Source organism: Cnephaeus nilssonii (assembly GCF_951640355.1).
Source record: "Cnephaeus nilssonii genome assembly, chromosome: 6".
Classification (NCBI taxonomy): domain Eukaryota; kingdom Metazoa; phylum Chordata; class Mammalia; order Chiroptera; family Vespertilionidae; genus Cnephaeus; species Cnephaeus nilssonii.
In genome coordinates, this window is record NC_137077.1 from 29,680,813 (window position 1) to 29,704,482 (window position 23,670).

Consider the following 23,670-nt stretch of genomic DNA (forward strand, 5'->3'; position numbering starts at 1 on the left):
CTCAAAGATGATTTCAGGCTGTTAGCTTAAGACTTTCCTTTAAAGTAACTTTCGTATAAACTTTACCTTGAGTGTTTGTTATCACTATCGAAGATTTCATAAGTTAAACGAAATATTTCTGAGTATTACTTGGTCTACTTAGAAATTTAGTGATACTATTGAACGTTGAATAGGTGTGGGACTGCCCTCTGTGAGAGTCACTCCATTGTTTCATGTTATACATCATATGTGAGAAAACTCTGCCATCCACCAAAGCTCCTCCCCCCTAAAATCCCTGCCTGGTGACTCCCTAGACATGCTTGCATCCTTGTTATTTCCTGCTATTTACTGAAATAGTGGCCAGTCTGTCTTCCAGGCTTGCAGCATTTTATGTGTGGTTAGTCTTGGCGGTTCCTTGGCAGATGGATCTGATTGTTGGTTTTAGATTTCATGCTTCATTGAAGCCTCTGGCTATTTGAGCCAAAAAGTGGTGATAACGTCTTATGTGTGATACAACTTTTGACTGTTATACCAATAAGCCAATAAAACAAAGACCTGACTTACTAATAGCAGGGACAGTTTCCATGGTAAAAGTATTCACTTTGGTTTCTTAGCCAATTCTGATATGATTAAACACTTCTTATTGGCTTGAATGATGCTTTTTTTTTTCCTTCACTTGAAGAATTTTGCTTTCACAAAGTCTTTAGCACAAGTATTATTGAAATATGTAATGTGCTTATTTCCTAAATTTTTACGTTAAAACTGACTAACTTATGAGGATGAGGTTTTAGTTCTGTTTTTATTTTAGCTTGAAGTTTTTAATGTTTTTGAGTATATAAGAAATGTATCTATTACTTTAAAAGATATAAAATTAAAGAATTATGAAAACACTGTTATCTCAACAATAATTTATTTTAAAAATTATAATTCTAACTATCAGTAAAAAAAATTCTATCAGTGAACATGCTCTACTTTTTCAGATTTGTAAGTTTTAAATACTGAGAACATTTTGAGAAAACCTCTCTAAATATTAATTATTAGAGCATAAGCTGCTAATTTCCATGTCAGAAAGTCTACAAATGTATGTCCTGGAAACAAAGTTTGACTTAAATTTTCAATTTTTTAGGGAAGGTGTGCAACTTGTTAGTTCAACTTTATTAGAATGACATGGGTAGGAATAAATATTACTCTTTCAGAAGATCATACTGAGTTTTTCAGAAACATAATAATTAGAGATGCATTTGAAAATTCATGTTTCTGCAAGGGAATGTTAACCTAGTTCACTGGCATTTCTTGTGGACATTTTTGAAGTTAACAATATAGGTACATAAGCGAAATGTACATAATTATCCTAATGCTGTTTCTATTACACTAAATTTTTTTTACTGGTTTATAATATATATTTAGGCCTACACACAGAGAAAAACATGGCCCAATCCTATATAATAAAAGGCTAATATGTAACTTGAATGGCAGAAAAACTGGTTGCTATGACACACACTGACCACCAGGGGGGCAGATGCTCAACTCAGGAGTTGCCTCCTGGTGGTCAGTGTGCTCCCACAGGGGGGGAGGGGGCGACAGGGCGGGGGAGCGCCACTCAGCCAGAAGCTGGGCTCATGGCTGGCGAGCGCAGCAGCAGTGGCCAAAGCCTCTCCCACCTCCACAGCAGCGCTAAGGATGTCCAACTGACAGCTTAGGCCCGCTTCCCATGGGGAGTGGGCCTAAGCCATCAGTCGGACAACCCCTGAGGGTTTCTGGACTGCGAGAGGACACAGGCTGGGTTGAGGGGCCCTCCCCCCCATGTGCATGAATTTATGCACCAGGCCTCTAGTGATTAAATAAGACATTAAATACAGGTATGTATACATAAGAACTTAAGATGAAAAGGTTCAGTATTTATTCCAGTGTACTAGCTCAACACTTAAGCTGAAGCATGAGAGTACTTGTGTTTGCAGCCCAGTGTTTCTAAGTTCCAGCTATCTGATTCTGATTTTGCCAAGTTATTTTTTACTAATAAAAATGAAGTTAATGCCTGGCTAGTGTGGCTCAGTGGTTGAGCATCAACCCATGCACCAGGAGGGCACATGCCCGGGTTGTGGGCTCCATCCCCAGTAGAGGGTGTACAGGAGGCAGCTGATCAAAGATTCTCTCTCTTGCCCAGCCAGCATGGCTCAGTGGTTGAGCATCGACCTGTGTACCAGCGGGGTCACAGTTTGATTCCAAGTCAGGGCACATGCCCCTGTTGCGGGCTTGATCCCCAGTGTGGGGCATGCAGGAGGCAGCTGATCAATGATTCTCTCTCATCATTGATGTATCTCTCTCCCTCTCCATTCCTGTCTGAAATCAATAAAAATATACGTTAAAAAAATGAAGTTAAGACATGTGAAAAGATGCTCAATATTACTAATCATCAGAGAAATGCAAATTAAAACCACAATGAGATATCACCTCACACCCATCAGAATAGCTATCATCAATAAATCAGCACACAACAAGTGTTGGTGAGGATGTGGAGAAAAGGGAATGCAACTGTTGGTGGGAATGCAGACTGGTGCAGCCACTGTGGATAACAGTATGGAGGTTCCTCAAAAAATTAAAAATGGAATTGCCTTATGACTCAGCAAGTCTACTTCTGGGTATATATCCAAAGGAACCCCAAACACTAATTTGAAAGAATATATGCACCCCTATGTTCATTGAAGCATTATTTACAATAGCAAAGATATAAAAGCAGCTCAAGTGCCCATCAATAGACAAGTAGATAAAAAATATATGTGGTATATATGTGGTACATATATACATATATACAGCTGTAGCCAATGAAAAGAACAAAATCTTACCATTTGTGACTGCATGGATGGATCTAGAAGGCGTTATGCTCAGTGAAATAAGTCACAGAAAGAAAAATACCACATAATTTCACTTACGTATGGAATCTAAAGGACAATATAAATAAACAAACAAAACAGAAACAGACTCATAGATACAAAGAACAGACTGATGGTTGCCAGAGGGAAGGGGTTTAGAGAAACTGGGTAAAAAAGGTAAAGGGATTGAGAAGTACAGATTGTTAGTTACAAAATGGTCATGGGAATATAAAGTACAACATAGAAAATATCCTATATAATAAAAGCCTAATATGCTAAGTGTTCGGTCATCCAGTTGGCCATTCAACCAATCAAAGCGCAATATGCTAATAATATGCTAAGGCCTCTCAACTGTTCGCTATGATATGCACTGACCACCAGGGGGCAGACAGTCAACCAGTCGACCAGTTGCTATGATGTGCACTGACAACCAGGGGGCAGACAGTTGATCCGTCGACCAGTCGCTATGATGTGCACTGACCACCAGGGGGAAGATGCTCCAACTGGTAGGTTAGCTTGCTGCTGGGGTCTGGCTGATTGGGACTGAGCGAGACAGGCTGAACATGCCCTGGAGCCCTCCTGTGGTCCTTCCTCGGCTGGCCAACCTCCTTCATCTCTCCCTGGCCCCGATTGTGCATCAGTGGGGTCGCTCGGCCTGGCTTGCACCCTCTCACAATCCGGGACCCCTCGGGGGATGTCAGAGAGCTGGTTTCAGCCTGATCCCATAGGCCAGGCTGAGCAACCCCACTGGTGCACGAATTCGTGCACCGGGCCGCTAGTAGTCAATAATATTCTAGTAGCTATGTATAGTGCCAATTGGGTACTGGAAATATCAGGGGGAACACTTTGTATGCAATTGTCTAACCACTATGTTGTACACCTAAAACTAGTATAAAATAATATTGAATGAACACTGTAATTTAATTTTTTTTAATTTAAAGCACAATTTTGCTCTAGCCAGTTTGGCTCAGTGGATAGTGTCAGCCTGTGGACTGAAGGGTCTTGAGTTCGATTCCTGGTCAAGGGCACGTGCTTCGGTTTCAGGCTCTATCCTCAGTCTTGATTGGGGTGCATGCAGGAGGCAACCAATGGATGTATCTCTCTTACATCAATGATTCTCTGTCTCTCCCTCTCCCTTCCACTCTTTCTAAAAATCAATGGAAAATATCTTTGGGTGAGGGGGGGAAAAAAACACACGAATTTTTCTTTTTTTTTTAATTTATCCTTATTGTTGAAAGTATTACAGATGTCCCTTTTTTCTTCCTATGGACACTCTCCACCCCACACCCAACCCCCCCACCACCCCCCCCCCCACACACACACACACACCCAGGCCTTCACCACACTAATGGCTCTTAGTCTGATAGGCAATTTGGCAAAATATGATAAATGTATTGCAGAATTCCAGAACTAAAATGTCTATTCTTACCAACCACCAGAAGAGGGACAATTTGTGAATTTGAACACAAATTGAGTTGCTTTTTGTGCTTATCTCTAATAGTAGTTGAATAAGTACCACAAACTAGGCTAAAATATTACATCTTAATAAGCTAAAGTTTTGTCTTTTCAGAAAGAAATTACTAAAATTAAAATCGTATAGTATATTAACAATGTTATTTCCAAAATGAAACTGATAGATAATATGCATTAAAATGTTGAGCTCTCCATACGGAATAAGGAATATGAAGCTTTCTCAGCTTCTCTGAAATTTTGTGCCTTTTAAAAATTAATGTGTATGTGTTTAATCTCTTTAAATGTATTCTACCTCCCCCCCCGCCCCCCAAATTTCTAGCATTAAAAAAAGTGTGCCATGAACACAAACATGGTGGAAGCCATGGCAAATTTTGGCAGAGTTTGAAACAGAAATGCGTTTTGAATGTTACTGTCCTGTAGCCCCAAAGAGTCAATTCAGTCCGTTTGGCAAACAAGCCCAATCCATTCCCTGTGCCTTCAGATGCAGACCTTTGCTTGTCTGACTGTTCCTTTGTTTGGTGCCTCAGTCTTCAGGAACCAGTATCACTGTGGACATTGCTGTGATGGGCGAGGCTCACGGCCTCATTACCGACCTCCTGGCAGACCCTTCTCTGCCCCCCAATGTGTGCACATCCTTGCGGGCCGTGAGCAACCTGCTCAGCACCCAGCTCACCTTCCAGGCCATTCACAAGCCCCGAGTGAATCCTATCGTTTCCTTCAGTGAAAACTATACCTGTTCTGATTCTGAAGAAAGCTCCGAAAAAGACAAGCTGGCTATTCCCAAGGTAGGTAGGAGTGACACACCCATGGGAAGCTTAAACGTTTTCTTTTTTCCTGTAGGTCTCTCTCTTGTCACTCGGAACCCATATGCTAATTTAAGTCAGTGTCTCAGTGAAATGTCTTGATCCTGGTGACCAGAGTAATGAAAGTTTAACATGAAGACTTCTGTCCTTATACTTGATTGCTTTCTGTAAATTAAAATTTTACCATTTTATGTTACCTTTTTTTTTATTCAGACTTTCAAGAAGTTTTTACTTCTATATGCCAGGCCCTGTTGAGTGGGATAAGGTTATAGCAGAACAACAGCAACAAAAAGTCCCTGTTCCCATTCTGGTGTGGCTTCTGTGTAAACTCCATTGCCTTCTGAAACACGCCGTTTCTCCACTCTTTGCATTCTCAGTATGGTATCCTTCATTGTACTCTAATGGCTTTCCCAACCCAGTAAGATTTGAACTCAGAACAGTTTTAGTTGATTTTGGATTATTTAAAGTAAAAAATGGTCTTCATGTTTTGTATTTTTTTTTCTTTTTACACAGAAGATATACTAAGAATTTCATAGACGTAAGCTATGGGGGATAGCTCCTAAACGTGGTATAGACCTCACATTAGTCGAGAACAAATCATATGAAAGACTAAAAAAATAAATAAGTCAGAATTTAAGTGGTCCCTGGGACGTCCTGCACCCTTATCTATTTGGGAAACCAGCAGCCATTCTCTTGAACTGGTGCTCAATCAGTAACATGCAAGCTCTTGCTGTTGTGTCTCTTGGCTCTGGGATGTGTTCTTTACACAACCTTGTCCATTAGCTGTTTACATAGTTTCCTTCCAACATCTACTTCTCTGAGAAAGGTATGGCTCAGCATGACATGGAACGGAGAGAGATTAACTGATTCCTTTGGCTCTCAAAATAGATATGAAGTCAGGGACAGATTTATAGGCAACAATCCTGGTATTTACAGTGGGTGACCTTTTGTCTTGCTATTGAATTACCTTCTAAGATGCAAATTAAGATCTTTAAGAGGCATGGAAAACTACTTAGTATCAGAGGTACTAAGATTCAGAAATTTCTAAATCCTCAAGAGAGCAGACTGCATCTTGATAAACTGTGCTTACACGATTGGTCTATTAGACCAATGGTTTGAGCTCCTACCCATTGTAACAGCTGCTGCAGTTGTAGCAGAATATCTCCACTTTCATTTTTTTTTAATATATTTTATTGATTTTTTACAGAGAGGAAGAGAGAGGGATAGAGAGTTAGAAACATTGATGAGAGAGAAATATCGATCAGCTGCCTCCTGCACACCCCCCACTGGGGATGTGCCCGCAACCAAGGTACATGCCCTTGACCGGAATCGAACCTGGGACCCTTGAGTCCACAGGCCGACGCTCTGTCCACTGAGCCAAACCGGTTTCGGCTCCACTTTAATTTTTAAGGTGAAGACCCTCTTTACCATGCTGGTGCTCATCCTGGTGAGCTCAGAATCTTGCCTCAGTGCTGATGATGCCACATACCCGACTTAGGATATGAAAGGAGAAGAAATAATAAAGAGAAAGTTGCAGGTCAACCAGCAAAGTCTCCTACTAGGAGGAATTGGTACTGATGACGTTACCCATAGGCCTGAGGTCTAAGTGACATTAACCACAAAGAGGTGGTGCATTTTATGTTACACTCTTAATCTTTTTAAAAATATATATTTTTTATTGATTTTAGAGAGGAAGGAAGAGGGAGAGAGAGAGATAGAGACATCAATGATGAGAGAGAATCATTGATTGGCTGCCTCCTGCATGCTCCCCACTGGGGATCAAGCCTACAACCCAGGTATGTGCCCTTGACTGGAATTGAACCTGGGACCTTTCAGTTTGCAGGCTGCTGAGCCAAACCTTCTAGGGCCACTCTTTTACTCTTATGTCCTGTCATTTGTACATCAAGAAATTAAAATTAAATTAATAAACACTTTGGTGTAGAGACTGTTGTGCAAGATGATATAAATTAATTCATGCCCCAAAAAAGTGACTTTTGAGGGAAATCTGCTCATAATAACTAAAATGGCATGTGTGTATAGGTATATAAATTCTGTTGAACTAATAAAACTATAAAATTACCTCAAAAGTAGTTGACTGTCATTCCAATAATCCCATATTCATGTAATCATTGAAGTGAATATTCCAAAATGTTATTTTATAGTATTCATTTGTTTTGACCAGAGTCTTTTATTGCATATCTGAGTACCCACATTTTAGACAGGTGATATTCAACCAATATAGTTTAATAAGTTTGCTTCCAAGTAAAAGCCATTTTCTTCCATTGTATGACATTGAGGTTAGTGGTAGAAAATATGCTTGGTAATAAAATCAACTCTCCTTCTTCCTAGCGCCTGAGAAGGAGCTTGCCCCCCGGTTTGTTGAGACGAGTTTCGTCAACTTGGACAACCACCACCTCAGCCACAGGTCTACCCACTTTGGAGCCGGCCCCAGTCCGGCGGGATCGCAGCGCCAGCATCAAACTGCATGAAGCACCTTTACCAAGGTTAGCAATGCTCCTATTCGTTTCACATCTCTCAGAGAAGTTACTTACCAAACGGGAATTGTAAATTACAGGGGAAGAGAGGCCCAACCAATTACAGTTGGTTGGAGGCCAGCTTTGGAAATGAAAAAAAGTGTATGCATGGTTTAAATGCAGAGCAGCACAGGGATTAACGTCAGATAATTAGGCTTACATTGTGTTTTGAGCAATGCATGCAGATTAAGTTTTGGTTTGGAACATCTCCAAAATGTCGATCCCATTCATTACATTTCTGTGTAACATTCTCTATTCTACCGATAGGTTATTATTTCCAGATTTATTTACAATAATAACCTAGACAAACCAAGGATGTCCTGCAGAAAGCATTGCCTAAATGAAGCTCACCGTCCATTATCTTTCACCCAGTAAATAGTATAGTGTTTAGCAGCAGGTTCATCATTCGCATGTTTACAAGGAGATTTTGATCATCATCCTTTTTCCCCCAGGGTATCACCATTAGAAGAAATTGTAGGCTAAATCCCTGTTGCTGGCCTTTTCCTTCCCAAGGAAATATTGCAAAATTATTATTTTTGGATGATTTTACAAGCATTTAATTTTTTTAATTTAGATATACCAAGAATGATAAATAATAAAGAACACAATTCATGTAAGTCCTTCTGCATCTTAACTAGTTAATTTGTCAAGTCTTCAGGAAACCTATGAGGAACATGATTCTATAAATAGAAAGAGGTGTTTGATTCCTAGTAATTGGATAAGTAGGAAAGTTATCTTTGTGCTTTTGTTAACCCATATGCTTGATGAGTGACTGCTAAATCCACACAGCAGAGATTGAGCTTAGCTGCCCTATTTTGTCATTTGGACAAGGTGGTTCTATCACTGAACCTGGACCATGACTCAGATTGGCAAGTCTAATATGGAAATGATGATTTGGTTTTGGCAAGTTCTGCCCCAATGGTTGATGAACAATTTACTTATTCTTCTTTATGCTCTGTCTTTATAGTGCTGGTAGTTCTGATTCTTGGAATAACCCCGCGATGATGACCCTCACCAAAAGCAGATCCTTCACTTCATCCTATGCCGTTTCTGCAGCTAACTATGTGAAAGCTAAAAAGCCAAGTCGCCCAGGTAAGTGGCTTGCTGGGAGAAGAGTTTGTATTCACTGAATGTGCAGTCACCGAGAGAACTAAGCCTTAAGTGTTTAAATAAGATTCAGAGGATGCTCTGCACATGGGTGTATTTGGTTTGACTCTTCTAAAAAGAAAAAAAAAACCTCAATAACCAATTAATGACCTAAATTTCCACTTTATATGATGAAACAGATGCTTTCAAGGTTGCTGTACCAGTTACTCTATCTTGAGCATATTGGATGAATAGGAAATCACATATCACCATTGAGGATAATCTCTGGAAGCTTCATCTTATAATAGCAGAGCTAATAATGTACTTATGAAATTTCAATTTTATTCTTAGTGGCTATTAAAAGAAACTTATTTTTCCGGAGTATGGTATTTATAGGAGTTTGAAGAAATGCTTTATTTACTATACATATTATAATTTTTCAAAGAAATTCTTACTTTATGTTGTCACTCACCACCCCCTTCTCACTGGGCTGTTAAGACATTCAAACTCTGCCTGCCTTGATAGCCCCAAACTCCAATTTTTGTGTCATCAGCCTCATGGCATTGCTAATAGCTCTGCTGGCTTGTTTTTCTAATTGCTGCATCCTGCTGCCTGGGTTCTCAGGCTTTTGCTCCAGGTTAATTGTTAGTAAATAATGCTCTGAAAGGAAGAACAGTTCATGGGATTTTGGTCACACTGCTAAGGATCTGTTCTTTCTAGAAACCTAGTCCTCCAAATTAGTTGTCTCACCTTGATAGGTTTTTTTTTTTTAAATTCAGCATTTCTATTTGTTGTCAAAGCAACAGAAATTTACTACAAACTACAGAATCATAGCCAGAAGCAGAAGTTCTCAGAATGACAATGTTTTTATGAGGGTTAGAGAAGTAGTACTCACATCCCACTGATATTTCAAGAGACCAACTGAAATATACTCTTAAGTATAAGAGACACAAATTAAGGGAGCATTCTGTTGTCTGTTTTTACATCTAGAAAGAAAATTTAGTGATTTCTTTCCCTTTGATCACCCCCTTTATATTGGTGACTGTTTCTTGAAACCATTTAAGCACCAACGTTGCTTAAATCTCTACTGTTTGGTGTTAGGAAGACACTTCCTCCAGCAAGTATACTTTTACTGGAATTGCATCACTGAGTGAAACCATTAAAGGTTATTTGGTTTTCCAAAAACTAATCTGGTCCTCTATGCTCTTTGAAAATGTTCATTAAATCTTATAACTTAGGTCATTAATGGCCTGAGAAATAGACTGGAGCTTTCATCTAGGCCAGGAACAGGCAAGGTGGGAAGATACTTAAATTGGGTTGCCCTGGGGGCAGATACAGATTAGCTCAGTGTTGTGGAGACTCAGGTGGGACTCCAGCAAGGTGAAGTAACTGGATGTGAGCACTTCACATTAAACCTGAGACTTTTAAAGAGGCACTTAAGTGGTCAGAGGTCAGGAGGACTCCTAGGCTCCCTATAAAAATATGTGCAAATAATTTTTGAAGGAAAGCATCACCAGTTAAGGGCCATATGATTTCAACATATCAAATTCAAACAAATCGGAACTTGCAACCAAGATCACTAAGCACACAAGAAACATGAGTTAGAAAAAAAAGGAAAGAAAATAACTTTACAGATCTCTAAAAGGGTGGAGATATTTAAATGCTAAAATATTTCATTTAATTTTAAAATATTTAAAGAAAAATACAAGGTTATAAAAATAACAGCAATGGGAGAAGATATCATTGAAGGTCATCTAAACATAACTTTTAAAGACATAATCAAGGTAATACGATATGTTAAGTGACATAATATAGTATTCAAGGGGAAATTAATAAACAGGGAGGCAGAAAATGTGAAGAAATTACCCAGAGTGCAACATAAGTGAGAAACTGGAAAATGTAAAAGATTTTAAAGAATATAAGAAAAGGAATTAGACTTTCTAATTAGATAATCATAGTTGTAGTAGAGAACAGGGGACATAAACTCTGAGGAAAAGTGGAATAAAGGGGGAAAAATTCACACATGGACACAACATTCTGAAACTACACAGCATCAAAGACAAAAATAAAATTTAAAGTTAGCCAGATGAAGTCAAATAACCTTTTCCAGAAAAGCAGTCAATCTGAGAGCAGAATTTTCTAGAATAAAGGGCATCAGAACACAGAATATTTTATTCAAAGTTCTTAAAGAATCTAATAGTCAACCTATAATTGTGTGTCTGTCAAATCTATCTCACAAGAATAGGAGTGAACTAAAGAAATTTTCCAATAAGTCAAAACTTTACCAACTACCAAATTTTAACTACAGGAACTTACGATGGATAAAGTCTAGAAATAAAAGTAATAGAGAGGTCTAAGATATAATAAAAATGGTGAATAAATAAATTTGAAAACCATGAGTCCATCAAACAAACATCATATGCATAAATAATAGCATTTCCAGATTTTTGGGTATTTTTAAAAGATAGAATTAAAATATTGAACAATAATAATATGTTACTCAAAAAATGAAACATGAATTTAAGTATTCTACATTATTGTGTAACTCAGGAAATGGATTCAGATGGGGAAACTGAGACAGAGAAATGTCAAGGAAATTGTCCAAGCTCACATAATTCATCCTAAATTCTTTATTTTGATTTAATGACTTTATACTGGAAAAAAAATGAGAACAACAAATTGAGGCAATTTAAAATTAAAATATTTTGGCACTGCCCTTGACTGAGTACAAGATAATGGAATGATTTGGTTTTCTGTCTCTCATTTTCTTCATTTAGGTAATAAAATTAAAATCACAGTAACCAGCATGATAAACTCAAGAAGGTGAAATTGAATCATTATGTTGTATTCCTGAAACTAATATATTGTTACACTAGAAGCCCGGTGCACGAAATTCGTGCACGGTAGGGGGTTGTCCCTCAGCCCAGCCTGTACCCTCTCCAATCTGGGACTCCTGGAGGGATGTCCGACTGCCCGTTTAGGCCCGATCCTGGTGGGATCGGGCCTAAACGGGCAGTCGGACATCCCTCTCACAATCCAGGACTGCTGGCTCCCAACTGCTTGCCTGCCTGCCTTCCTGATTGCCCCTAACCGCTTCTGCCTGCCAGCCTGATCACCCCCTAACCACTCCGCTGCCAGCCTGGTTGATGCTTAACTGCTCCCCTGCCAGCCTGTTTGCCCCCAACTTCCCTCCTCTGCCAGCCTGGTCACCCCTAACTGCCCTCTCCTGCAGGGTTGATCACCTCCAACTGCCCTCCTCTGCCGGCCTGGTCACCCCTAACTGCCCTCTCCTGCAGGGTTGATCACCTCCAACTGCCCTCCCTTGCAAGCCTGGTCCCTCTCAACTGCCCTCCCTTGCAGGCCAGGTGCCTACCAACTGCCCTCTCCTCCTGGCCATCTTGTGTCCACATGGGGCAGGATCTTTGACCACATGGGGGCAGCTATATTGTGTGTTGCAGTGATGATCAATCTGTATATTACTCTTTTATTAGATAAGATAGAGGCCTGGTGCACTGGTGGGGGCCAGCTGGTTTGCCCTGAAGGGTGTAACAGATAAGGGTGGGGGTTCCCTTGGGGTGTGGGGCGGCCTGAGCGAGGGGCCTGTGGTGGTTTGCAGGCCGGCCACGCCCTCTGGCAACCCAAGGGGAGGCCCTGGTATCTGGAATTTATTTTCCTTCTACAATTGAAACTTTGTAGCCTGGGGCGGCAGCCATTTCTGTGGCAGTAAATTCACCTTCTACAATTGAAACTTTGTAGCCTTAAGCGGGTGAGCCGGGCCAGGGTGTGCGGAAAGCTTTGCTTCCCCTGTTGCCGCCGGCAACCCTGGCCTGCTCTCTCAAGCTCCATTCTGCCGCCATTTGTTTGAATTTGTTTACCTGCTATAATTGAAACTTTGTAACTTGAGTGGAGGCTTAGGCCTGCAACGGCTATGGAAAGCTTGGCTTCCTCTGTTACCTAGGAAACCTTGCTCTCTGTGGCTGTAGCCATCTTGGATTGGGGTTAATTTGCATACTCACCCTGATTGGCTGGTGGGCGTGGCTTACATAGCGGAGTGATGGTTAATTTGCATATTACCATTTTATTAGAGAGGATTGTTATACCTCAGTAAAAAGAAAGAAAAGGAAGCTGAGCCGAAACCGGTTTGGCTCAGTGGATAGAGCGTCGGTCTGCGGACTGAAAGGTCCCAGGTTCGATTCCAGTCAAGGGCATGTACATTGTTGCGGGCACATCCCCGGTAGCGGGTGTGCAAGAGGCAGCTGGTCGATGTTTCTCTCTCATCGATGTTTCTAGCTCTCTATCCCTCTACCTTCCTCTCTGTAAAAAATCAATAAAATATATTTAAAAAAAAGAAAAGAAAAGAAAAGGAAGCTGAAAGTTATGGTTAGTGATTTCACTGGAAATAACAGAACAAATGAGGGAACAGACACGAGGAACAGCCTCATCTTCCTGTGTCCTGCTCCCCAATTCTTATGACTGCTCTCAATAAGAAAGGGCCAAGTGTCAAAGGAAAGAAATGTCCATGTAAGATATTGCAAAGGCAGATGGTAGAAATTAGAGCCACAGCCAAGGCAAACGTCTCTTTCCCTTCTTGGCATAAAGAGCATAAGGTATTTCTATCATGATTACTTTGGAGAGGACTTTGCATTGCGGCATCTCTAGACTGCTATCACAGCAGAGCTAAATGTTTATAAAATAGCCTATATGTTAAGCATGCTTAATTCAACTAAAATCCCTGAAAGTCTGCCAAAAGGGGGCAAAAATCCATCAAGAATCAGAGACCTGAAATTCGATTACAGTTCTCCTTGATCAGATGGGTCCTTCTGCTTTGAAATCCTTGTTTCCTTTTAATGATGGTATTGGGTTGATTGAGCTAACTAGGTGTGTTATGTTTGATATAACTGACTGTGATGCAAGCTGGATTTAACTAAACTATGTAGAAAGGTACCTGGTAAAGTCCCTTTATGTGGCAAAGAATATAAGCAAATAGAATCAAAGTGTGAATAGAGTCTAAGGAGGAAAATGCCAACCAATAGGCAAAAGAGGTAGGAGAATGCAAGCAAAAAGTAGAAAATAGAACCACTGAAAAATAAGTGACCTGTTTTTAGAGGGGACTAATGAAATCTGTGCTTTGCACAAATCTTTTCAACAGTGTGTCCTCTAGCTTGATCAGTCTGCATTAAATTAAATAGCTGAAACACAACCAGTTATTTACAGTTACTAATATAAAATAAATGGATGAAATCACAGAGAGGTCTTGATTAAAGCATAAAATAGGAGATTCAAATATGATTTGCATTTTCAATCTTGCTTTTCTATTTATGAGTCACTGACAATGTAGAGCTGCCATTATGTCATTAATGAGCTCTTAAAATTCCTCTTATTTCATACTTAATGTGTTTGTAGTAGTCCCTTCCAAGATTCTTATAATTCTTATAAAATTCTTATAATCTTATTTTAATGATTACAGACCTTTCTGTAATCATTAAAGTAAGCTAGACTGAGTTGTTCCTATAGAAAATTTGAACTGAGAGATAAATTATGACTTTGTGATTTTATTTTTGCATTCTCTATACTTTAGATACATGTTCTGTTTTGGAAAACTATTAGGATTGTCCATTTGCCTGTGGGCAGGGACAAGAGGCATGTATTTATCAGACCTGCTGGTTCCTTTCTTGTTCAATTAAAATTAAGCTGAGAGAGTTTTACAGCACAAAACAGATGGATTCACTTAAATAATTTCCTTCCAGTATTGTTTATCATCTCCCTTTGATTGCCCAAAGTTCCTTGTGTCTTGATACACATTTTTTCATGCTCTTGGGAGCAAGAAATTACAGACTGAATTACTCAAAGGACTTGGCATTTTAGAATTTTTTAAAGTTATATCTTAAATTTTTTTTTATTTTTTAATGTTTTAAGTATTTCACATTAGACCAGTTTCAGTTACTCAAGGATTAGTATTTATTGAGCTAAGTCTCTTTTCTGGGATCTCTTAAAATTACTGAGTATAAATGAAGATAAGCATATTTGAATGAATACATATTTATCTCATCCCTTTACCAGGTTGTGTGTGTGTAAATGTGTGAGTGTACAACATAAAGGTGGATGAGATTTCACATGTTATGAAGTTCACTAACATTACACCCGATTACACTTAAACTACCTTAAAAAACGATCTGTTCTTGAAAACTTAAAAAAAAAGGGTCTTTCTCCCATTTCCTTGGAGTATCCAGTTCCTGTGTCTGAAATAATTTCATTTGTAGTCTTTCCTTTCTAAAAAGATTAGTTGGTTTTTATCTTCACTTACATCTTTCCATCTACTTGAAAACTAGTATGTAAACATGGGCCAATTTCCTATGGCATTCTCTTTCTGTTTTTAAAACTTTAAGTAAACTAAGATAATGCACACTGTGAGAAATAGTAGTTCGGTTTTGGAAACAAAGGAATTTATATGTTTATACCTTATCTTCTCACCTACAGAATAAAAATATCCCTGCATTTCAGGGCTGTTGCCAAGACTCTTGCTTGTTAGCTGTATTCAAAAATACATAGACTCTCAGCTCTGCAGAAGCAAAGTGCTTCTCCTCTGTTTCAAGGTTTATTTTAAATTTCATCCCAGGCAGTAAATGTGGAGTCTTAAGGTCTGCTTATTTTTTTTTTAAGTTTAGTTAATCCATGAGTTCTAAGAACTCTAATCGTTGAGTGGATTTTTAAGAGAGAATTTCATTTCTCTGAGAACATCAGCTGGCATCTACTAAAAATTAGCAATGAAAAAAAAATCACTCTTCTCGTAAATGACCTTCAGAGAGTACGCTGTGTCAAAACAGAAATGTGCAATGTTTCCACGGGTTTTGTAAAAAAGTGGTAGAAACTTGTCAAAAAACTCACAATTACCTAACAAAATAATGAAGGAAATATCTAAGGCAGTGCCTAGCAGGAGTCTCTCTTTCTTTAAGACGGCAATTAAACCCTTGCCTTGGCCCACAGCTCTGTACCATCTTACCCAGCAACCTCTCTGGCCACGTTCCCTGCCCCTCTTCTTCCTCCTTGTTAAGCTGAAGCCACACTGGTCCTCTGGTAGGTCCCTCTTTCTAGAACATGCTTCCCCAGGTGCTTGTCTAAATGGACATTTAGATCTCCGTTGAAATTTTACACTGAGACCATTTCTGTCCTCTGTCCTCTACCCCCGCATTATTTTTCTATTACTTAAAACTGCCTGACTTTCTTGTCTTCCTTTTCCTCCTATACATCTTCCTTTTTTTTTTCTTAACCTTCTTCTTTTTCCTTCCTTCTCCTCTTCGCCTTCCTCCTCTTCTTTTAAGGCCTTTTCTTCTTCTAATTCCTTTTTAATTTTTGTTTCCCTACAAAAGAGTGGAAGCTCCATAAAAATAGAGCATTTTTTGTTCACTACTGCCTCCTTGGCCCCTGGAACAGGGCTCGCAGTCAGTATTCCTTGAATGAGCAAGGAATTTGTAACCTTTATAACACATCACACACCGATCCAGCTCCTTAATGCTTATACTGCTTTTTTCTTATATATCTGGTGACTTAGTCAGCTGTAATCTAACAAATAGTCTAAATTAAACTAGTCCTTTTCAACCTTTTTTTTTACATATATGTGTAATAATGTGAATAAGATGTTATATAGCAGTGGAGAAGTGAGAAGGGATTTAGAGCTTGTTGAAAATTTTATTTCCTGCATTTTCTAAAATTATAATAAGAAAATCTAATTATATTAGATTTTAATATAATTTACAATATAAGTCTAATATTAGAGATAATATTAAAAATTAAATTTATTCTGGGGCCTCCAAATAAAGTTTTTTTTTAAAAAAATTGCAACCATTAATACTTTACAGGTATCTGTAACACACTAGCTGCACCCAATGATAGGTTGGTTGAGAAATTCTGAGATAAATATATAGTGAACTTAATTTTCTTTTGGCTTAAGAGACGATGTGATATGAAAGTTTGTCAATATCTTTGCTAAAATAGCTAAGCCTTTTCACTAGAGTCTAAATCAAAATTAAAACCATAAAGCTTGTCATTGTACAGAGCAATACAAATGTTGCCTAGTAGGTAATGCATTCTCCCGTGGGCAGTCTCTGACAGAGGTATGGCAAATAAGCCACCTTTTACAAGAATAACTGTCCCCACTCCATATTCTCCTGTTTACTAGCACTGTGACTCTGGGAAAGTTATTTTACCTCTCTGGGTCTAAGAGGTTTCAGTTAGGTATAAAGGCCAGGATTGATCTATTGATCAGAATCAACAATAGAAATATTGAGAAAAGGACAAGGAAGGGTTGCAGGCCTCCACACTGAATCGAAGGAAGAGTACGATATTAAAACAAAACAAAAGAAATAAAAAAAAATACCTTAATTACAAAAGCTCTTCAGCAAGCTTCATATTCCTTCCAGTGGGCCAGGAAAACTGTGGGTGTGACAAACAAAACATTTGGGAGAACTAAACATGGGAAGCCGACTAAGCCAGCTGCCAGTTCACCACACATATTATGATGTGAGAGCTGCTGGCTGTACATTTCCCCGGAGTGGTGAGAAATCGGAAACAACTTTTAATGACTTCATTTCACTTGCTTTACAGTAGATTGTTCAGCATCAGTAAATAGTAGTTGTTCAGAAGCTATTTCTCTCTTTTCTTCAATTTTAACACGGGCTGCTTTCCCTACATGAGAGAGGAAATTCAGAAGACATCGTCCCTATACTCAAACATTGGAAATCTAATTCAGTGTTCTGTAAAATTCTCACAACTGGGAATAAACAGTTTGCCACAAATACCCACACTTAAAGTTTAAACTTCAGGCCTATTGTTTGATCGGAAAGGGAGCATATTACATTTTTAAATGTCTTCTTCAGAAATTACTCTGATCAAAGTAATTTCACACCCAAACTAGTCATTTTGCTGAAAACGCCCATGGTTAATAGAGTTAAATGCCTCTGATGAATGTATCTTCTTTATTTACATATTTTAACCATTGTATGCCTGCCAAACTCTGCTCCAGACATGTTAATATTTAACATAATTCCCGATCCTCTTGCTGCTAAAAACTTCACAGCAGAAGAGAAGGCAAACATGAGAAAATGTTAACCATTATCATCGTGTTAGAATGACAGGAAGAAACAAAAATAATATTCTTCTGTCTTAAAGTTACTCCAGGCCACCAAGGCTTTCACTGGATTTGCCAACATTGCCACCAATTGTCTTCACAATGATTCATTCCTTTTATTTCATGCTGTGAAGATACCCCCACTGTCCATACACCCCGTCCACCCTGTCTCCAGATGGTGGCATGCAGGGGAGGCCAGCCCGGGGCTCGAGTAATTGTGGGGCCCTTAGTGAGTTCAAAGGAGTCCAAGGTGAAGTTTAAGAGTTGCAAGTTTGAATTCCAAAGACATTTCTTGTGACTTAATGATTTCTTTTCTTCTCAGGTGCCCTCGCTAAAATTTCGCCTCTTTCATCGCCCTGTTCCTCACCTCTCCAAGGGACTCCGGCCAGCAGTCCAGTCAGCAAAATTTCTACAGTTCAGTTTCTAGAATCTGCCGAGACAACTGCCAAACCAGGCCTAGGTTCGCACAGGGCCTTAACTTACACTCAGAGTGCCCCTGACCTGTCTCCTCAGATACTGACGCCACCTGTTATATGTAGCGGGTAAGAATTGTATATTGTTAACTGGAGCTTAATAGTGAAACCAGTAATACTTCTCCTCTTTGGAACACTCACCAGCAGTCCACATGGCTATGTGTATGTTTGCCAGAGTAGTTGATAAGGAAGTATAGGATAATGTTATCTGTGTTGAAAAAGGTATAATAGAAACTTAATTTTTCAGTGGTTTTCTACTAATAGAAAGTTTAGAGTCCATATGGGTCATACAGCTAATCTTGAGAGATGCAGTAATTAGTTGTATATTTTGTCTGCTTACTGATAGAACATACATAAAGCATATGTTTTTAAAAATCATGTCAGGTAATTTAATATAATTTGATATTATGTTGGAATATTTTTTTACTTCTTTTCCAGGGAGGGTTTTATATTGATTTTAAAGGCATTTTATGTTAAGTTTGCAATTCCCATTTTAACACTTTAAAAATGTGCAAATAACACAAGGCTTGCAGAATGCAAACAAGCAATTGCTTGTGCTGATCTACCATGTTGGAATAGACTTGCAAAGTGTTGTCTTTTCCTAGAGGGTTAGAAAAAAAGGGCCTAGCATGGCAAGAGTAATTATTTTGTCAACATTGTCACTAAAACAGAAATATCTCCTCTTATGGATTAACATAGTGTTGTTCTTCAGAAATAGCTTCATCTTGAACGATTGAACTTAAAGCTTTACAATATTTCATTCAGTTGAAAAGAGTTGAATGTTTTTAAACTAAGTAGAATCACAGGAATGTCTTAAATAAAATGCTATTTCTTTTCTAAGGTTAATGAGGATAACCGTTTGAATAAATTAGTTACATGTTGCTCTTCTAATATCACATGTTTCAACAGACCCAGATTTGATCAATATTTTCAATTTTGAGCTTCACAAATTTCATATTCAGATCCTTTGTTTATAAACTCTATATTAAATGAATGTTTTTTTAATAACCTTTATTTTTATTTCCTTTCTCTTTATAAATATTTTTAAAGGAAAAAAACATTTTTGTTTGTTTGTTTGGCCATGGCCAGAGTAAAAAGTTATTCTACTGACCAAAAGTTATTCTGCCACCTTCTCTATGACAGCTTTTGAAATAAAATAATTTCTGTAGGATACTAATCCCATCTTTTCCCCTTACCAAAAAAAAAAAAAAAAAAAAAAAGCATGATCTGTGGTAAAACATACATATTCCCCTTTTAGTGATTCACAACATGCATGATTTTATCAAAAGCTCTGAGAAGTCCTGCAAAAGGAAAACCTCTTGATTTTTGTTTCATCTAGAATTGTCTGTTTATTTAACCACAGAACCAATTTTTCTAGGTTAACACCCAATAATTGCCCACGGAGCTAGTGTTTAGTGGAGCATCCTTCAGAAACATTTTCGGGGGTATGCATCCTAAGCCAAGAAGAAGCCGCGTGGGATATCAGCATCAAGGACATCAGCTGTGGCCCCCAGATTTGTGTGATATAAGTCACCTAAAGAAAGGAGAGAGATGGCCAGGAAAGATCTACCGCTCACAGAGCTTTTCTCATCACAGTCTATTTGTTGTATTCCTAGCAGGAAGAATGTAATGGGATTTTTATAAAAAAGCTTTTGGAGAAAAACAAGGCAATTTCACTGCCTACTTGTTCAGTAATGTTTATAAATCCAGTAGTGTGTGTTTTATTTGTTTGGGCTTTATAAATCTATAATTCAAACCATGTTTTATTATTGCCTTCAAGGCAGCCACCCATGTAGGCCCAGAGAGCTCCAGAAACACACGACTAATTATTGTGGTTTCCCCTGCTGAACTCGAAGGGTTTGGCGTTGCTTCCCAGTCTCTTGGCTGCTGTAATGTCTATGCAACAAGCTGTTTTTTTGGCATAAAAGGTAGTATGTTTGAACTACTAATTTAAATGTTCCTTTTAAGTATTATCTTGCAATGAAAAATTTAAAACTAATAAACGCTGCTTCTACTAAGTTTCATTGGACAATGTAAGCACATCATTGGCATCTACTTTCTTTTTCCTTTGGCCCTGTCATTTTCTTTTGATTCCCTGATGGGATTTCATAATTAGAAATATTTTGAGTGCGATGTTTTTCCACTTACCTTCAAGGCTCAAAAAGTAAATTAAGTTAGGATGAAAAGACTTTCTAACTAGAAAGTGTTTATCTGTACCACGAGTGTAAGCACAATGGAGGGGGGGGTGAAGAGATATTAATTATATTAAAGTATAAACTATCACTCACTTCTTTTATTTTTAGAGTGAATCTGTGGTTAAATAACAAACAGAAGCCCTCTGAGACCCTTTGTAATATTAGGCAAAAGGAAGGAACTCAGAAGCAAAATACAGAATTAAAACCTAACCATGAAGTCTCTAAACAAGATGAGTGAGCGGGGAAATTTGCCAGACCATTTGTGAGATTATTTTTTTTAAATTTATAATACAGTCAAAATGGTTGAGAAAGCAAAAGTATCCTATATCCTCCAACCTCCTCAGTTTAAGGTACCACCTCTCAGATATCTTCTTTTTCTCAGTTACCCACAATGTACCTCCTTGGTTTGTTTTTCTCAACTTGAATCCTATGCTGTCATTTTACATTCAGCCTTCATCATTTCCTTAGGGCCTTAACAGGTAATTGATCCATCTGCAAAAAAAAAAAAAAAAAAAAAAAATTTAACTTTGGAGGCAAAAAAAATCATATATTATTGTTTTATTTCCACATGTACAATCTTTTCTTAAAGGGCTCTTTGGACATAAAATGTCTTCAGCCATAAATATAAATCTAATAGTGAGGTTTTTACATAGGCCCAGAGGGATTCTATTGGGGGAGATATTTTTGACCAAATACACATTGACATCTCCAAAAATCATTACTATATAAGGAGGTATCAGACTATCCCAGGATTCTCTGAATAATATAACAAAATTTTGCTGGTAGTTTCACTTCCAATATGGTCTAGACTATGGAAAAGGATGAGAGTCGAATGAAGGTTCTGATCCTTTGTATTGATCATGTTCTCACAAGAAAGAAAACAGTATACTGCATATCAGCATACATGTATAAAACCAAATGAGTTTCTCCCTCAAACAAGCAGAAGGTAGAAATATTTGATTATTGCTATCTTTCAATGTAGATAGATGGTGTATGCCTGTAATTTTTTTGAAAAGAGGATATACTTACAGCTGTTCCAATATTTCTCAGCTGTGGCAGGCCATATTCCCAAGGCAATCCTGCTGATGGGCCCCTGGAGAGAAGTGGTACAGCCATTCGGACACCAAGCAGAACGGGTAATTCTTTATTTGAATTCTCTTACTCAAAAAAGGAAATTGCTTTACTTTCTTCTGATCACAAGTGAAATGTTCCTGATGTTTTAGATGAGAAATTTTAAAAACAACGAAAGAAATCAAAATCATCCATAATTCGACTACCTGGAGTTAATCACGGGTAAAATCTTGGTGCAAAGCTGTCCAAAATGTTTCTATATATCTACACCCAACAGATCCTATATTCTTAGTGTGTAAAGGCTCATGAAGGCAATAGTTCTCTGAACACTGTATTAACCACAAGCATTTTAGGAATATTCACTTAAATGGGACGCCATTTTTGTTACAAGTTTCATAACAGACTGATTTCTTTCAATTCCAGATGACACTGCTCAAGTTACCTCTGATTATGAAACTAATAACAACAGTGATAGCAGTGATATTGTACAGAATGAAGACGAAACCGAGTGCCCAGCAGAGCCGCTGAGGAAAGCTTCGGCTAGTAGCCCCTACACACCTGAGACCATGATGTTCCTGGTAGCCCCATATCACTTATCTCATTTGTTTACGTGAGAAATTGGACTCTATTATAGGGATTGGCTTAGATATAGATCCAAGAATCATTAGGTTTACAGAAATATCTCATTTGGATTTTAGATGTATTATAGCTTTCCCCATATATATATGAATATAATTTTTCCTATTTAAGTCTTACTGCTTAATAATTTATTTTCTTAGTGAATAAAAGCATAAGTATTCATCTCCACAAATGATTATAGCTATTTCTTAACCCAATCTAAAAGTGTAAATATGCATAAGAAAAATGAATTATTTCATTCAGTAAAATAATCCTATATAATAAAAGCCTAATATGCTAAGTGTCCAGTCGTCCAGTTGTCCATTCAACCAATCAAAGCTTAATATGTTAATGATATGCTAAGGCTGCTCAACCACTCGCTATGATGTGCATTGACCACCAGGGGGCAGACAGTTGACCAGTCACTATGACATGCACTGACCACCAGGGGGCAGACGCTCTGGTAGGTTAGCTTGCTGCTGGGGTCCAGCTGATGGGGACTGAGCGAGACAGGCAGGAAAAGCCCTGGAGCCCTCCCACAGTCTCTCCCCCGCTGGCCAACCTCCTGCAATCCTCCCCAGCCCCTATCATGCCCCAGCGGGGTGCCTCGGCCTGGCCTGTGCCCTCTTGCAATCCAGAACTCCTCAGGGGATGTCAGAGAGCTGGTTTTGGCCTGATCCCGCAGGCCAGGCCGAGGGACCCCACTGGTACACAAATTCCTGCACCGGGCCTCTAGTATTTTATAAAGATCAATCATTCAATAAAGTGAAATGTGTTAGTTGTCCTAGGACATCTGCTGGTTGTTGTTTTGTGCATGTGTATTTCTAGCACCTCCATAATTTAGAAACTGAGTCAATATTTGTTTTCTTTTTTGTATTAAATCAGGTTTACATAGACACTTGCTACCCATTAAAATATCCTTTAATAATGACTTATTTTGTGTGTTTAAGGATCTATTTAAAGAAGATTAAAGCATATTTGAGTCGGGTTAATTTTGGGGAGGCAGAAAATGGTAGCAAATAGTGGGCTGTCATGTGATTATCAACTACTGCTATTATCATTCTTCTTTAACTTGATTTATCATTTATACTTTTAAATCAAAGAGATTTTCAAACAAAATAATTTACATTTTTTATCTGCATTATCTTTCTTTGTTTGTTTTTTTCTTTTTTTTTTTTTTGATAGATGTATTCTTAAGAATGTCCTCACAAGGGTTCAGTTATAAAATGTCTATACATTCATATGGTACATGTTTCTTTGGAAACTGAACATCACATGAATTAAATTAAAATCCTGAAAAAATGTGGCTGTTATCATTCCGCAGGATTAACCCTAATTTTGAAGCAGTAGTACAAATTTGACCAATTTCAGTAGGGATCATTAACGCCTCCTCCTCACTCATGAGTTTCCTTTAAGAGTCCAATATGAGCTAGGAATGTTCAAC

The 23,670-nt window shown here is 38.3% G+C and overlaps 1 protein-coding gene across 2 annotated transcripts in view; it reads left to right on the forward strand.

The window, feature by feature from the left end:
• Window positions 1-23,670, forward strand: part of PDE3A (phosphodiesterase 3A) — a 258,064-nt gene that overhangs the window by 207,579 nt on the left and 26,815 nt on the right. For both annotated transcript variants that reach the window (XM_079773401.1, XM_079773402.1), the window contains exons 3-8: window positions 4,850-5,107; window positions 7,475-7,629; window positions 8,627-8,751; window positions 18,192-18,411; window positions 21,588-21,673; window positions 22,032-22,186. In XM_079773401.1, the coding sequence (XP_079629527.1) occupies window positions 4,850-5,107; window positions 7,475-7,629; window positions 8,627-8,751; window positions 18,192-18,411; window positions 21,588-21,673; window positions 22,032-22,186 (999 nt within the window). The remainder of the gene's footprint in view (window positions 1-4,849; window positions 5,108-7,474; window positions 7,630-8,626; window positions 8,752-18,191; window positions 18,412-21,587; window positions 21,674-22,031; window positions 22,187-23,670) is intronic.